This window comes from Leptonotus elevatus, chromosome 13 (genome assembly GCF_054856555.1).
Source record: "Leptonotus elevatus isolate MCC_2025b chromosome 13, RoL_Lele_1.0, whole genome shotgun sequence".
In the NCBI taxonomy this organism is placed as follows: Eukaryota; Metazoa; Chordata; class Actinopteri; order Syngnathiformes; family Syngnathidae; genus Leptonotus; species Leptonotus elevatus.
In genome coordinates this window covers 15,993,766-16,009,690 of record NC_141251.1, presented here as the reverse complement: position 1 = coordinate 16,009,690, position 15,925 = coordinate 15,993,766, and the positions used below count along the sequence as shown (strand labels likewise).

The following is a 15,925-nucleotide window of genomic DNA, read 5'->3' as shown; positions in this document are numbered from 1 at the left end:
GTGTGTGGAGCGCAATGTGGAGAAAAACTGCTGGGGATCAATAATGTTTAATAAAACAGAGCTTGGGGTCTAAATGTGTTAGATTCTCATGAAAACTCACATTCCACAAATGAATGGTATAGCAACCTTTTTTGACAGACACATGTTTACATTTGGACTAAATCTTTATGCAAATTATTATCATTATTGTATGGCATACAGTGTGATTGTTTTGTGTGTGTGTGTGTGTGGGGGGGGGGTGCAGAATATTGGTCAGTCAGCTACTTTCAATCTTGGTATTGTCAAGAAATGGCATCACTTGCATCAATTTTGATGAATTCATGACATTTTTTGGGGTTGATGGAGTTATGATAGTATGTGAAGCTCCCAACTACACTCTAATTCAGTGATCTCTATCCAGTGTGCGGTGCCTCCTTAGCGGGTGCTATAATTTTACTTATTTGTCCGAAAATTATTATTTATAAATATAACTTTTTCTGTGTTTATCTATCTATGCCAGAGACATATAATGAACTGGTAAAAATAATACAAAAAAGTCTTCCATTAGTTCAAATACAAATTTTTACATGATACCAATAGTTGATCAGGCCACATGTGATAATACTGTAATATTCAAACTGGAATGTCCCTTTCATTCAAAACCCAACAAAACAAAACAAAAATGAAATGTTAGTTAATATTTTGACATACAATTAAATAATTGAGCAAACATGACCCACGTAATAAATCAAAAATAAATATATCAGGAGTGGATTTGGAACCAAACAAAGAGCCATAAGAACATAATATGCATTTAGAGCAGCTCGATTATTGAGAAGAACATATTTTCCCTGACAATTGGAGGACCACTGGACCTCTTTTCTACAGGCTGTTTGCATGGAGACAAGTCCTGGTCTGCACGTGCTGCCCCAACCAAAACACATAGTAATGGAAGACATTTTTCAATTCTGACGCACCTGCCACACAACAACCATCCACCTCGTGCCCCGCCAGCCTCACATACACAATAAATGTGTTGGTTGACTGCGCACCGCACTACTGCATACCAAATGAAGTGTAGCTTACAGCCATAATACTCCACTGAGAACACCCAATTTTGTCTGATCTTGAAAAGGCCACAAGTACTGTAATTTCGGACTAAATAAATGGAGACAAATCATTATTATTTCAGAATTTAGTAGTAAGCCGTGAGATTTCTCTTATGTACAATTGGTGCCTTGGTTCAATTAAGGATAAGAAACAGTGCTCCAATTGTGCTTTTATCTAATGTACTTTTGAACAAAACAGTATACTGTAAGTTACTGTTGGTCTTTGAGCAGGCATTTCGAATTAAATAAGCTTTTAAGCATTCAGTATTCATTAAAAAAAAAAAAATCCAATCTTTTAATGAAGGATTTGGTCATCTTGTAATCAAATGTTAATAGCGTATTGATGGCAAATGTGCTCTCTCCGTTGAACTGTGATGCTGCAATCCATGTAATTAGAGCAGCACAGCGCATATCATTGTGCTGAAGCGCAATATCAGCAATAACAAGATGTGTGAGAGTATTGTGGTGGGTGTGTCTGATAGAAGGTTATCAAGCAGAAGTGAAATTACAAGTTATTCACTGAAGCTGCAATGATCTTGAAAACCATTTTTAATGCACCAATGCTCGTAGTGGAGATTAAACCTCCCCTTCTTTGAGACAAAACGTCTCTTGATATGAGTCTTGGAACAATATTTCTCCTCGCTAATGTTCTCATGGGTTCTTTGAGTTTGTGTCGCGCTGCCTCCTGGATGATCGCAGGTCTCTGTGGCATTTCATTTGTCAGTCAGCCATGGATGCCGCCTCGCTGGGATAGAATAATAGAACAGTGGTCCTGATTTATTCATGCAAATGAGCGTGAGTATGAACAGCTGGGCTGGTAGGCAATTCCTCCAGAGGGGTCGGGTCTCTTCCGAGCTTGTATTCTTTATAGTGGCCAGCGTTTGACCCACTTATGGGAAATACTCGACACCCTGTGGCTCTTTATGGTGCATGATTTTCCTTAATGATGGATAGGAGGCCCTCCAAAAAAGCATTGGGGAAAAAATACGCAAATTGAGCAATGGACACAAAAAGAGGTTTGTGTGTTAATCGCATATCTTGTATTTGTTAGAACATTTATTCGCTCTTCGTTGTTCCTCCAATTGGGCTTAATGACACTCCAGCAGCTTTCACATGAACCCTGCTCTGACACTTGACAGGATGACATTAAACCGTATTTGACAATACAATTACAGCTTTCATATTATGTTAATAGCACACTGACAGTGGATTGAAAGGTACATTTAAAGGAAAAGGGACGTTTGTAAAAACATAAATATGCACTTGGTAACTAGAGGAAGGCTTTATTTTAACCTATTTTAATATTCAGTCAGGTTTTGTGTTTCAGAAAAGTGCTTTTGATGATAGTCTACACTACAAAACCAACCATACAGAAGAACCCAGAAAGAAAGATGATGTCAAATATCTAACCCTAAACCAGCCACGGCACTGCTCGGAAAATGCATGGCAGCCTTGTAACAATGTGAGCTCATAATAATTTAACAGGACTAATGCAAATACAGTCATATAGGAAAAAACGAAATACTATTTGATACTTCCCTTTGAGCCCAAGCATATGAGCGCTGCAGAATATACAGTAGGTATAAAATGCATGTTTTCGTTTATGTGTTCATTGTTAAATTCATTTAGAATACGAGTCAGTATACCCCGCAACTATTCATGACACATACATCAGTTACCAGAAGCTTTTAGATCAATAATTTCCGCTTCTCACCAGAGCAGGTGATGGCAGTTATTCGTCCTTCTGATTGAACAATGTGACACGCTTGGTCGGCGAGCATCGGATGAGTCACTGGATGCTTTTTCTCATTTGTCGCAGCCTCTTGACCTGAAGGATATTAATAAAAGATTGTTGATCATACAGTACCACTTGCCTTTGCTCAGAGTACATTGGATTTAATTTAACAGCATTAATATGTGTTCTCAAATCAGAGTTGGAAAACGTACACATGTGGTTGAAGCTTGTTCTTGATTAGCCTATAGTTTAAGTAAGTAAATTTGCTTTTAGTAAAAAAAAATCTGTAGTTCATCCTCATGCTGAGACAATAATTACTATACTACTCTGCCAGAATACTTCTTTTCACTTTTTAGATTACAGTACATTTTAAGATAGTGATGTCATTGCAATTCATGTTATTTATTTTCCCCAAATTTGCGCTACAATATGTTGTATTTGACCACACTACTATAAACATGACATTCAAATTAATAATGCGTACAGGGCTCAGTTAATGACCAATCACGGCTCCCTTGTTTTCTCACTTTGGTCATGTGACATTCGCAAGCTGAGCCATTATTGGTCATCACCTGATCCCTGAGCAACTGTGATGTAATTTTTAGTCGACGATCAGCAGGGCAAAATGGCCGCCCCCTGAGATAGATAAAATGGGTGGATTTTTGCTGTTTAACTCACATTCCTCAAACACAATATTAATCAGAATGTCGTGTTTAAGACTAGTGGGCCTGCATAGGACATATTATGAAGATCATTTTTGGGTTGACTTCTCCTTTTCTTACCTCATTGTGAGTTGTCAGTTTTCAAGTTTTTGTTTCTCATATTTGAGGTCAAAATCACATCTTCCTGACCTCTACCATGCCTTAGCTTTTTGCCTGTAAAGTAAAAAACACTAGTAAAACAACAGGCTTTTTTTGCTAAAGGCAGTGCGTCAAAGCACATGGCATTACAGTCTAAAATTCTTGGATGGGCAACTGGAAGGCTTTGCTTGCAATTTACTAGGTCATGGATTAACAAAATCTAGTTAGCAAGCTAGCATTGTGAATCTGACATGGACTTTGCCTAAAGAACACACTTCAAAATGAGGCCTACTCATCACAAAAGCCTCCCAACTCCAGCTCCTTTTTCTATTCTGATGAGCACTTGAAGGACAAAGTGGCACTTTGGACACGCTGAGAGATTATGAAGGACATTTTAGCCCTGGCCCGCTCATTTATAACATTCCACTGAGTCGGATGCATATAAGTCGGATGCATATAATTTATAAAGTCAATGTTCCATGACTTTAGGGTTTACGACAACTTTTAGACAACTTGCTACTCACAAAACGTATTTCATCAAACTTTACAAAACATTTATACTGTATAGCACTTTCATACATAAAAAGTAAATTTTAGTTTTGTGTAATAAAAACATCCTTAGTACAACATGAAAAAATGGAGCACAGAGAAACCATGTGAGAAAAAGCACCCAAAGGCTTTAAGGTGAAATTTCAGGATGAATCTAACTGTTAAGTAAACGTAATTTTACCTTCTCTAAACTTTCAAATGAAAATGTCCAATTGTTCAACTTATTTTTCTTTAACAACGAGGTGTAAGACAAGTGTTTGATCCATGAAGCGACCTAAACATTTCAAAAGGCGTCCACTTGTATGCCTTTCTGTCTGTCTCTATTGCAACATGCTGATGATCATATGTGACACTCTACTCTAAACTCAATAGACGCTTAAGTTTCGCAATGACGGGGCACTGCATTCTTTGCTCTGTGCTGTCTTGGTCTAATGTCATAATACAAATTTTGTCATTCAACTCCTTGTTAGAGAAGAGTAAATTGTGTGAAAAGTACTGAAAAATTGAACAGACACAATTGTTGTCATGCGGGACGTGAGTGGATGGGGAATGGCTGACCCAAATGCAAGAGAATAAGACGGCGAAACAGGAATCAAGTGCAATGCATGGTACATTAATGAACCATAGAGAAACGGTGAGCAGACAACCTTGACTGACGTGACTGGACTGGTCGCCATGACTGCACGGAACGTGACCAGGCTGGTCACCATAAGCGGACAGAACATGACTGGACGGTTCGCTATGACTGGACAGGACCGGACGGGTCGCCATGACTGGACAGGATGTGATTAGACGATGACTGGACAGGACCGGACGGGTCGCCATGACTGGACAGGATGTGATTAGACGATGACTGGACAGGACATGATGAGACTTGTCGCCATGACTGGACAGGATGTGACGAGTCTGGGTCGCCATGACTGGACAGGACGTGACGAGAGTGGTCACCATGACTGGACAGGACATGACAAGACTAGCCGCCATGACTGGACAGGACATAACAAGACCATGACTGGACTGGACCTGATTTGACTTGCTGTGGAGGGGCTATGACTTGGCTAGGGCTATGGTTTGGCTGGGACGAAGACGACTTGGCAGTGACGAGGACGACTTCGCAGTGACAAGTACGACTTAGCAGTGACAAGGATGACTTGGCTGTGGTGATGACTTGGCTGTGGCAATGACTTTGCGGTGATGAAGGCTACTTGGCGGTGACGATGGCTACTTGGCGGTGGAAATGGCTAATTGGCTGACGAAGACGACTTGGCTGTGACAAAGACAACTTGGCTGTGACAAAGATAACTTGGCTGTGACAAAGGTGACTTGGCTGTGACAAAGGCGACTTGGCTGTGACGAAGACGACTTGGCTGTGACGAAGACTTGACGCACAAACTTCCACGCATAACATAGGCAATGCACCCACACCGACTGGACAAACACAATAGACTAAATACACCAACACTAATGGGACACACCTGGGGAAGGAAAGACACACATAGGTGGACGTGGTTAGACATAACGAGACAAGGGAAGTAACCAGGAACAAAAGACAAAAAACACCAAGAACACCCATAACAAGCACAAACAAATGTGCATTCAAAAGTTCAAAGAAAGTCATGTTCAGTTTACTTGTAAAGGTTAGAATGCATTTTGGGTTAATCCTGAATTCTCACAACTTTTTGAGTAGTGTAGTTAAGGCTGAGTGCATTATTGCCACATTCAAACATAATGAGCAGCGCCATCATTCCCTCATGTGAAAATGAACCACATTCTCGGTGCACTGAATCGCATCACAATCCTAAATGATTGCTTTATTTGTGTCGCCGAGCCCCATCGGGCAGATACAAAGCCCTGTTTACATGCAGAATTACCCCGCGCTGTAAAAAGCAGCCTCTCCTCTATAGTGCTGCCTTTCATGCTGTGCCCCATGACTAAAAAGGCACCCAAACCGCTGCCGCACCCAGCATCTGGCACCTTCTTACACACTTGGTGCAATGTGATTTCATGGCCGCTCCTGGATCATCCCGAACATACAGACACGCCTTCCCCGTCACAGTCTTCATCCCAGCGTGGAGCCTTGCCAGCATCCAAATGGTATTGTTGGCAAAGAGCGACAAACAATGGAGCTTTTGCATCAATGGAGATTAGCCTCACATTCCCCTCTCTGAAGCAGCACCTGACTGGCACAAACTGTGATAGCAGGTGGAGAACAGGCCAGCTTTATCCTCCACTTGTAATGCCGAGGCTCGTTTGCTTGATCTGGAGAATTGCCGCGGTGCACGGACAGACCTTTTGTGGCGCCTCAACAGGGAGGTGAGAAAAGCAGAGAGTGTGATTAAGGAGATTACGTGTATACTAGTTGTCAGGTGCCAGTCCTCGCTCGGATTATGCACTTTTCTGTTGGGAGCACATTTAAGCAACAGTCAGGATATTCTTTATTTTTGCTCCAGGGCTCCCCCTTCAGTTGTCATACGTTACTGAATGAGAATTCAAAGTGATTTACTTAGGTTAAGTTTGTCAGAAATTGGATTTTGGACACACAAGCTATGAATTAAATCATGAAAAAGAGGACTTGTGATTGCTAATGATTTTCCATCATAAATCCCACAGAAGAACCATTTATATTATCTGTTGAAGAGCTAGTGCCTGACCAAATTCAAGCTTTCCGAAATGCAGAAGTGGTTAAAAAGTCATTAGTAAAGGAAACTTGTTAAAGTACCAGCACTAAACATCCCCAAAAATGTGTCTAAATTGAGATTTTTGTTGTTGTTGAAAAACTGAGTTGTGTAAATTGAGTAGTTAAGAACGTTGTGATAAACCACCAAATGAGGTGTCATTGGTCGGCATGACAGAAATGACAGAAATGCTCGTCTCGTAATTATAAGACGGCGTATCGTCAAAATGATTTCTGTTGGTTTAAGCTGTTATTGCTTTAAAGGCTGAGATTTATTAGTTGTATAAATTGTATTTTTATTGTATCCACTTGGAGCCAATCGGAAAGCCAGGTAATGGGATGTTAAGTTTTCTCAGCCTGTGTGGAGTTAATCTTGGTTTTCCGTTGTTTAAACAATTGTTTGTGTTTACGTTCAACTCTACTAATTTGGGCGGAGGATGCGATAAAAATACAGTTTTGTATTTTTCGGAAAAACGTACTCATTCATCATTCATATTTTTTTGCAGCATATGGTTTAATGTTTGGGTGCCAACAAAGAAAACAGAAAGGTTAAATGAAATAATCTAGCATCTGGAAAATATTTGTAAATTCATGGACATTTACTAATAATTTGGATCGAACTAAGGGATGCAGACTGTTTTTTATGTTATTTTTTTCTCATCCAGGTTTTAGGTTTTGTTCACACTGCAAGTTAATTCAGAATGAATTAGTTTTGCCCATATGTGACATGTATCCGATTTTTTTTTCATGCAATATGAACTGTAGAGTTGAGTTTGTTTGTTTGTTTTGTTTAAAATCCGACCTAGGCTCATCTAACCAACGAACATAGAGCCCACACTGTTAATGTGAGTGTGAATTATATGCCTTGTGATTGTCTGGCGACCAGTCCAGAGTGTGTCAGGTGGAATTTTAGAAGGACTTGAATTCACACAAACTGCTTTGATTTCATCTAACCTACACATTTGTGTTTGATTGTGTTATTTGTGCAGTGGCCAGCATCCAGAGACTTCCAGCCGTTTCTGTGATGACTGACATCAACTTCCCTATGAAGGGCCGTAAAGGCATGGTGGACTGGGCTAGGAACTCTGAAGATAAGGTGGTCATCCCAAAAGCCCTCTTTGTCTCCCAAAGTGCAGGTTGGTCTCCCAATATTTCACACAACCTCCTTTAGTGAGAGAAATAATCTCTTGATCATACATTTATTCAGATATATTATTCAGTGCAGTGGCTTTCTTATTTTTCAATTCATCGCCCGCTGAGTTTATTTTTGACTGACTACATAATGACAAACCTGGAGGCCATCATTAAGATGGAAAATAAAAATCACACGGTGGCCAATTTCTGAACACAATCGAAGGAGTTAGACCAATCTGACGAGTTGCATTTATTCAGTCACAGTCAGTTAAGCATTTCCTGCTTCCTTATCAATCACTCGCCGTTTGACTTTTTATGTATGAAAGTGTAATTGCTGTTATCAGCCTAAACTGTAATCTATCGAAGAATAAATACCTACAGAAAAAACTGCACCACATTCTTAATCACAACTGCTCTCATTCTTTGAGTTTTCAAAGTTTCACATGTTGGAAGAGTAGAAGTTGAAAAATACTTGTCACGAAATTAAACCCAAATAATAATCATCATCATAATAGTATGATACGTAAAGTTGCATTCTTGCCTCAACCATTCTATTGCAATAAACAGCAAAAAATGTTGCATCGCCTTTAACTATGCTACTAACTAACTATTGTTACCTCTTGTTTCCCTTTAGACATGGAGGGATCCCCTGTCTTCATTTTAGGAACCGTTCTTTACAAGACCCTTGGACTCATGCTACCTTCACCAAAGTAAGAACACTGTGTATAAATTGGCTGTTTTTCAGAATCAGAATCGGAATTTATTGGCCGTGTAAAAACACACAAGCAATTTGTCTTCACAATCACAATCCATCCAAGAAACACGAAAAATATCAATATAGAGGGAGACAGAATGGGAAGCCTGACGGTGCACTAATTAGCGCCCTGTGTTGCTTAGAAGGAAAAAATAAAACATCAGGAAGGAGGGAATATCACATGAACAGCCTCTGTTGTATGAAAAAAAATCAGTTAATTAGGTCTAACGTTCCTAAAAAGAGGAGCATTGTCCTCTTTCAAATCAAACACCCGTTGTCGAGTCATCTCTTGGACCTTGGGCAGAGTAGTCATTGCGATGACCAGATGATTGCCATTCTGATGTTGAGCTGCTGACTTTAGTGTGTAGGTCTGTCAGTGAGACGTGACAGTGAAACCTCTCAGCGGGATAAGCTGATCAAAACCAAGTGTCAGACTTAAGGAGGTTCCCTTTGGCCAAATGTCAAGCTTGCAAAGTTCTAAAAAGAACACAATAACTTCTTGCCTCTAAATGCAGTCATTCAAGTGCACTCGAAGTGTTATACTTCACAGTTTCATAAAAAGTCCATTGATATCTATTTTACAGTATGTTGTGAAAAGAGATTGAAAGCATATAAAAGGTCTGACAAAAGTATTCTTAGCTCCACTGGTGTTCGAAAGACAGCCTTCCTTTGTGCCTCTCCTCGTAAAGCGAGACTATTCAGTTAACTGTAAAATCACTGGTGGTGATGATTTTTGAAACACCACTTCAATAGCACATCTTGAAAGGAGAGGAGCCAAATAAACATCATGTTCATTACTGGCTTTGATTTGTACCTGGTTTCTGTCATATTTAATTTCGACATTATTAACACAAAAGGCAATTTTTTCCTGTGTAATATGTACTTTTACTTTCAACATGGTATTTGTGTGTGAATAAAAACGAAAAAACAGGACAGGAAGAACATTCTGGTCTAGCTAGAACATTTATTTTAAATGTTATACTTGCCTGCAAATAGGACTTTACAATTTAAACTACTCAACGTATTGGTTTTCTGGTATGACAAATTTGCAAGACAAACAAAATGCAAACCCTTTGGTGTAGTTCTTCACCAAACTGAAACAACAGTTTAGCACTCTATTTCGTGCCCAGCACAATGCTAGCACTGTGCATGGATGGAGTTTTCTTTCTTTTGGTATTTTCACAGACGAGTGTATTTTGAAACAGTCATTTGTGCTGCTGTGGGCATGAACACAGGACTGCGGCTACTCTCATTCCCTTTAAAATTACATTGTGGAATCAGTAATCACTAGAGTCCTTGTGGACGATCAAAGCACGCAAAGTATGTTTATACCGAAGTGCAAGCAGACCTCCATGTTTTTTTTGTTTTTTTGTGGTCATTTTCTAGGACTTTTGCAGACATGATAATTTGAAAATGTGAACACAGATAGGAATTTATGGAAATAAAGTATTGCATATGTATCTGTTTCCTAAATAATGTGAAAATGTATGAATATTATATACAACTTTTGCATCAAACATACCAAGACGTTTTCACAAAAATCATGAATTATTAAGAACATATAAATAGAGGTGGCAAATCCTGGTCCAGAAAGTAAAAACCCTGCCACAGTTTTGCTTTAGCCCTAGGTGCTAGCTAGCGAGCTCCCTAGCCAGCTTCCTGGGTGCTCGGTTACCTGCTAGCTAGCTAGCTAGCACAAGGGGCTAAAGCCAAACTGTGGCAGGGTTTTTACCTTCTGGACCAGAATTTGCCAAAGGAAAAATAAATAAATAATAATAATACATTATCTATATGCATATTTACTCAATAAGCAATAAGAGTGAGTAGAATGAATAGCAGCATTGTATTTGACAACTCCGTCCGTCCGTCCGTCTTCAATTCCGCTTATCCGGGGTCGGGTCGCGGGGGCAGCAGCTTTAGCAGGGAAGCCCAGACTTCCCTCTCCCTAGCCACTTCAGCCAGCTCCTCCGATGGGATCCCAAGGCGTTCCCAGGCCAGCCGTGAGACGTAGTCTCTCCAGCGTGTCCTGGGTCGTCCCCGGGGTCTCCTGCCGGTAGGACATGCCCGGAACACCTCCCCAGGGAGGCGCCCAGGAGGCATCCGAACCAGATGCCCCAGCCACCTCAACTGGTTCCTCTCAATGTGGAGGAGTAGCGGCTCGACGCTGAGTCCCTCCCAAATGACCGAGCTTCTCACCCTATCTCTAAGGGAGAGCCCGGCTACCCTGCGGAGGAAACTCATTTCGGCCGCTTGTATCCGGGATCTCGTTCTTTCGGTCACGACCCACAGCTCGTGACCATAGGTGAGGACAGGAACGTAGATCGACCGGTAAATCGAGAGCCTTGCCTTTCGGCTCAGCTCCTTCTTCACCACAACGGACCGATACAGCGTCCGCATCACTGCAGACGCTGCACCGATCCGTCTGTCGATCTCCCGCTCTAACCTACCCTCACTCGTCAACAAGACCCCAAGATACTTGAACTCCTCCACTTGGGGCAGGACCTCATCCCCGACCCGCAGAGAGCACTCCACCCTTTTCCGACTGAGGACCATGGTCTCGGATTTGGAGGTGCTGATCCTCATCCCAACCGCTTCACACTCGGCTGCAAACCGCTCCAACGAGAGCTGGAGATCACGGCTTGAAGAAGCCAGCAGCACCACATCATCTGCAAAAAGCAGAGATGCAATGTTGAGGCCACCAAACCGGACCCCCTCGACACTCCGGCTGCGCCTAGAAATTCTGTCCATAAAAATTATGAACAGAATCGGTGACAAAGGGCAACCTTGGCGGAGTCCGACCCTCACAGGAAACAAATTCGACTTACTGCCGGCAATGCGGACCAAACTCTGACATCGGTCGTACAGGGACCGAATAGCCCGTATCAGGGGGCCCGGTACCCCATACTCCCGAAGTACCCCCCACAGGACTCCACGAGGGACATGGTCAAACGCCTTCTCCAAGTCTACAATACACATGTGGACTGGTTGGGCGAACTCCCACGCACCCTCAAGGATACTGCTGAGGGTGTAGAGCTGGTCCACTGTTCCACGGCCGGGACGAAAACCACACTGCTCCTCCTGAATCCGAGATTCAACTTCCCGACGGATCCTCCTCTGCAGCACCCCCGAATAGACCTTACCTGAGAGGCTGAGGAGTGTGATCCCTCTAAAGTTGGAACACACCCTCCGGTCCCCCTTCTTAAAAAGAGGAACCACCACCCCGGTCTGCCAATCCAGAGGCACTGTCCCTGATGTCCATGCGATGTTGTAGAGACGTGTCAACCACGACAGCCCCACTACATCCAGAGCCTTTAGGAACTCCGGCCGAACCTCATCCACCCCCGAGGCCCTGCCACCGAGAAGCTTTCCAACCACTTCAGTGACTTCGACCCCAGAGATAGGGGGGCCCACCTCAGAGTCCCCAGACCCTGCTTCCTCAAAGGAAGGCGTGTTGGTGGAATTGAGGAGGTCTTCGAAGTATTCTCCCCACCGATTCACGACGTCCCAAGTCGAGGTCAACAGCACCCCATCTCCACTATACACAGTGTTAATGGCGCACTGCTTTCCTCTCCCGAGACGCCGGATGGTGGACCAGAATTTCCTCAAAGCCGTCCGGAAGTCGTTCTCCATGGCCTCACCGAACTCCTCCCATGTCCGAATTTTTGCCTCAGCGACCACCGAAGCCGTATTCCGCTTGGCCAGCCGGTACCTGTCAGCAGCCTCCGGAGTCCCACAGGCCAAAAAGGCCCAATAGGACTCCTTCTTCAGCTTGACGGCATCCCTTACCGCTGGTGTCCACCAGCGGGTTCGAGGATTGCCGCCCCGACAGGCACCAACCACCTTACGGCCACAGCTCCGATCGGCCGCTTCAACAATGGAAGCACGGAACATGGTCCATTCGGACTCAACGTCCCCCGCCTCCCCCGGGACAACGGAGAAGCTCTGCCGGAGGTGGGCGTTGAAACTCTTTCTGACAGGGGATTCTGCCAGACGTTCCCAGCAGACCCTCACAATACGTTTGGGCCTGCCTGGTCGGACCAGCATCTTACCCCGCCATCGGAGCCAACACACCACCAGGTGGTGATCAGTTGACAGCTCCGCCCCTCTCTTAACCCGAGTGTCCAACACATACGGCCGCAAATCCGATGACACGACTACAAAGTCGATCATCGAACTGCGGCCTAGGGTGTCCTGGTGCCAAGTGCACATGTGGACACCCTTGTGCTTGAACATGGTGTTCGTTATGGTCAGTCCGTGACGAGCACAGAAGTCCAACAACAAAACACCGCTCGGGCTTCGATCGGGGGGGCCGTTCCTCCCAATCACGCCCCTCCAGGTCTCACTGTCATTACCCACGTGAGCGTTGAAGTCCCCCAGCAGAACGAGGGAGTCCCCGGGGGGAGCGCTCTCCAGCACACCCTCCAAGGACTCCAGAAAGGGTGGGTACTCTGAGCTGTTGTTCCGTGCATAAGCACAAACAACAGTCAGGACCCGTCCCCCCACCCGTAGGCGGAGGGAGGCTACCCTCTCCTTCACCGGGGTAAACCCCAACGCACAGGCGCCCAGCCGGGGGGCAATGAGTATGCCCACACCTGCTCTGCGCCTCTCACCGTGGGCAACTCCAGAGTGGAAGAGGGTCCAGCCCCTCTAGAGAGGATTGGTACCAGAACCCAAGCCGTGTGTGGAGGTGAGTCCGACTATATCTAGTCGGAACTTCTCAGCCTCGCACATCAGCTCGGGCTCCTTCCCTGTCAGAGAGGTGACATTCCATGTCCCCAGAACTAGCTTCAGTAGCCGAGGGTCGGACCGCCAAGGCCCCCGCCTTTGGCTGCCACCCAGTTCACTGCGCACCCGACCCCTTTGGCCCCTTCCACCGGTGGTGAGCCCATGGGAGGGGGGACCCACGTTGCCTTTTCGGGCTGTGCCCGGCCAGGCCCCACGGGTGTAGGCCCGGCCACCAGACGCTCGCCTTCGAGCCCCACCTCCAGGCCTAGCTCCAGAGGGGGGCCCCGGTGACCCGCGTCCGGGCAAGGGAAACGAAAATCCAAAGTTTGTATTCATCATTGGGGTCCTTCGAGTATTTGACAACTGTACATTAATAATAAATATTATACATGCAGATGCCAATGGAAACTGCACATAAATACTACATACTGTATATGCAGGTGTGACCGGAAGCTGTACAAATAATAAATAACTATTCATATGTGCAAAACATAGGTTGCAGTGTTATCATGTGTTCTCGTTAGACTCACGGTTGAGCTGAAGGCTAGCCAGCTGTCTTAGAGTGAGAGGTAGGGTACACCCTAGACTGGTCGCCAGCTAATCACAGGGCACATATAAATGAACAACCACTATAGGGAAATGAGATAAATAAGGGCCGCATGTGGCATTTCCTAGTTGAGCTTTAAGTGCGTTAATGAAACTGGCAGTTACCAACAACCAGATCAGGGAGAGCTTTCATTGTGCTTTTTGTCCACTTCTATATTGGAATGCATGAGAAAATACAAAAGCTGTCCAAAATGATACATTACAGTTGTCTACAAATATGCTTTTATAGTTATCCTTCTAAAGGCAATGTTTTTGATATTGCTCTTGTACTGGACTCTTATTAGATTGTGCAGGTTTAAGGTGTCCAGTTATTGTCGAGTTCACAAAGTAATAGAAAGTGTTGGAGACAGGATAATTCAAACAATGACATTTATTCCTTCTGTCATTTTTTTGTTGTTGTTTTTTTTGTGCGTTTCAGGAACCACACAGTCGTGAACTCCAAGGTCATCGCTGTCACTGTCAGGCCGGAGCCCAAGGCCATTCAGTCTCATCTGGAGATTGAACTGGCACACCTGGCCAATGTAAGCGCAGAATCACACTCTAACAAACTAACATGTATCATCTCCCACGAGCCAATATTCACAGTTTTGGTGTTATATATGTCACGCTTTTATTTTAAATTCTCTAGGTAATGAAGTGTTTGTAAGTTGCCAGTCAGACCAATGCAGTCTTCAAAAGATCTCTCAATGACATTATGACCAAATGTCTTGAAGGACAAACACACTGTGTCATAGGTTAATTGCAGTTCTGATAGTGTTGATAATGAGGATTAATTGTTGTCATCGTTTACTTTAATTATATTTTTCTTTGGTAAACATTTGGCCTTTTTCTGTGTCTTTCAGGGAACACTCAACCCCCACTGCGCACTGTGGGACAACACCATAATGTGAGTAAAACTGTATCCACTCATTCAATTACATGTGAAGCTTTCTGCATTATTCAGTGAAGCAAGTTGGACATTTTTATTCCTAGCACTCAGTAAACAAGGAAATTAAGGCTGTAAACGATGATTCCGTTAACACATAGAGACAGAATGCTTCAGGATGAAGTCTTAATAATGATTTGGTCTTTTTGGAGGCTGATATGATTTCTGAAAAATATCAATGCCTACTGTAGGGTTAGTGTGCTTAATTAAGCCTAGAGCTAATGTGAATGGAGTAGACATGATAAATATCAGCACCCTTGGGCGTATTGTATCCGCCAGCATTCAAAAACGTGTTCCTATTAAAGCATAATCATATTAAAGGCTTTGAAGAAGATTGGTATGACCAAAAAAGAGGTTTAAAAAATGATTTTAAAAAGGATTCGTGGTTTGACTTGAAGTATAGTACTTTTGCCTTTTTTAGTCAGACGTATGTGAAAACCAATGATGTCCATGTGTTGTTTACAACAATAATAATTGGATATCAGAAAATTGCCAAGATTTTCTGAGAGGGGATGTCATAAAAGGAAAACATTTGCTAATATGATTTTTGCTGCTGGATACCAGGGTTTCCTTAGGGCAGTAGTTCCTCATTCACTCCCAGCCATTTTCGCTGAAGCAACCCCCTTTGCTCCCGGCTGTTTTACTGGATTTTGACTGATTTTGCAATACCACAGAATATTGTGTTCTATTGCTATAAAAAAACATGGAACCTACCAAAAGAAAAAATGTAATCTCTTATTTCATCAGGAAAAATGCACATTTGTATATGTTTCTGTTTTGCATCAATTAGCATTAGAATATAGCAAAAATGTTATCAATATTCACATTCCTGGTGAAAACACTGGCAAAGAGAGCTTGTTGCAACATGGCCCTGGCTGATTTCTTATAATCTGATGCCACCTGCTGGCTGTTTTTTGTAATAACTACCATTGCTT

At 43.2% G+C, this 15,925-nt stretch overlaps 1 protein-coding gene across 6 annotated transcripts in view; it reads left to right on the top strand.

Annotated features, from left to right (window-relative positions):
- The window catches only part of adgrb3 (adhesion G protein-coupled receptor B3), a 139,460-nt gene that overhangs the window by 82,862 nt on the left and 40,673 nt on the right, over positions 1–15,925 (top strand). For all 6 annotated transcript variants that reach the window (XM_086092330.1, XM_086092328.1, XM_086092329.1 and 3 more), the window contains 4 exons: positions 7,836–7,982; positions 8,615–8,690; positions 14,484–14,586; positions 14,908–14,951. In XM_086092330.1, the coding sequence (XP_085948456.1) occupies positions 7,836–7,982; positions 8,615–8,690; positions 14,484–14,586; positions 14,908–14,951 (370 nt within the window). The remainder of the gene's footprint in view (positions 1–7,835; positions 7,983–8,614; positions 8,691–14,483; positions 14,587–14,907; positions 14,952–15,925) is intronic.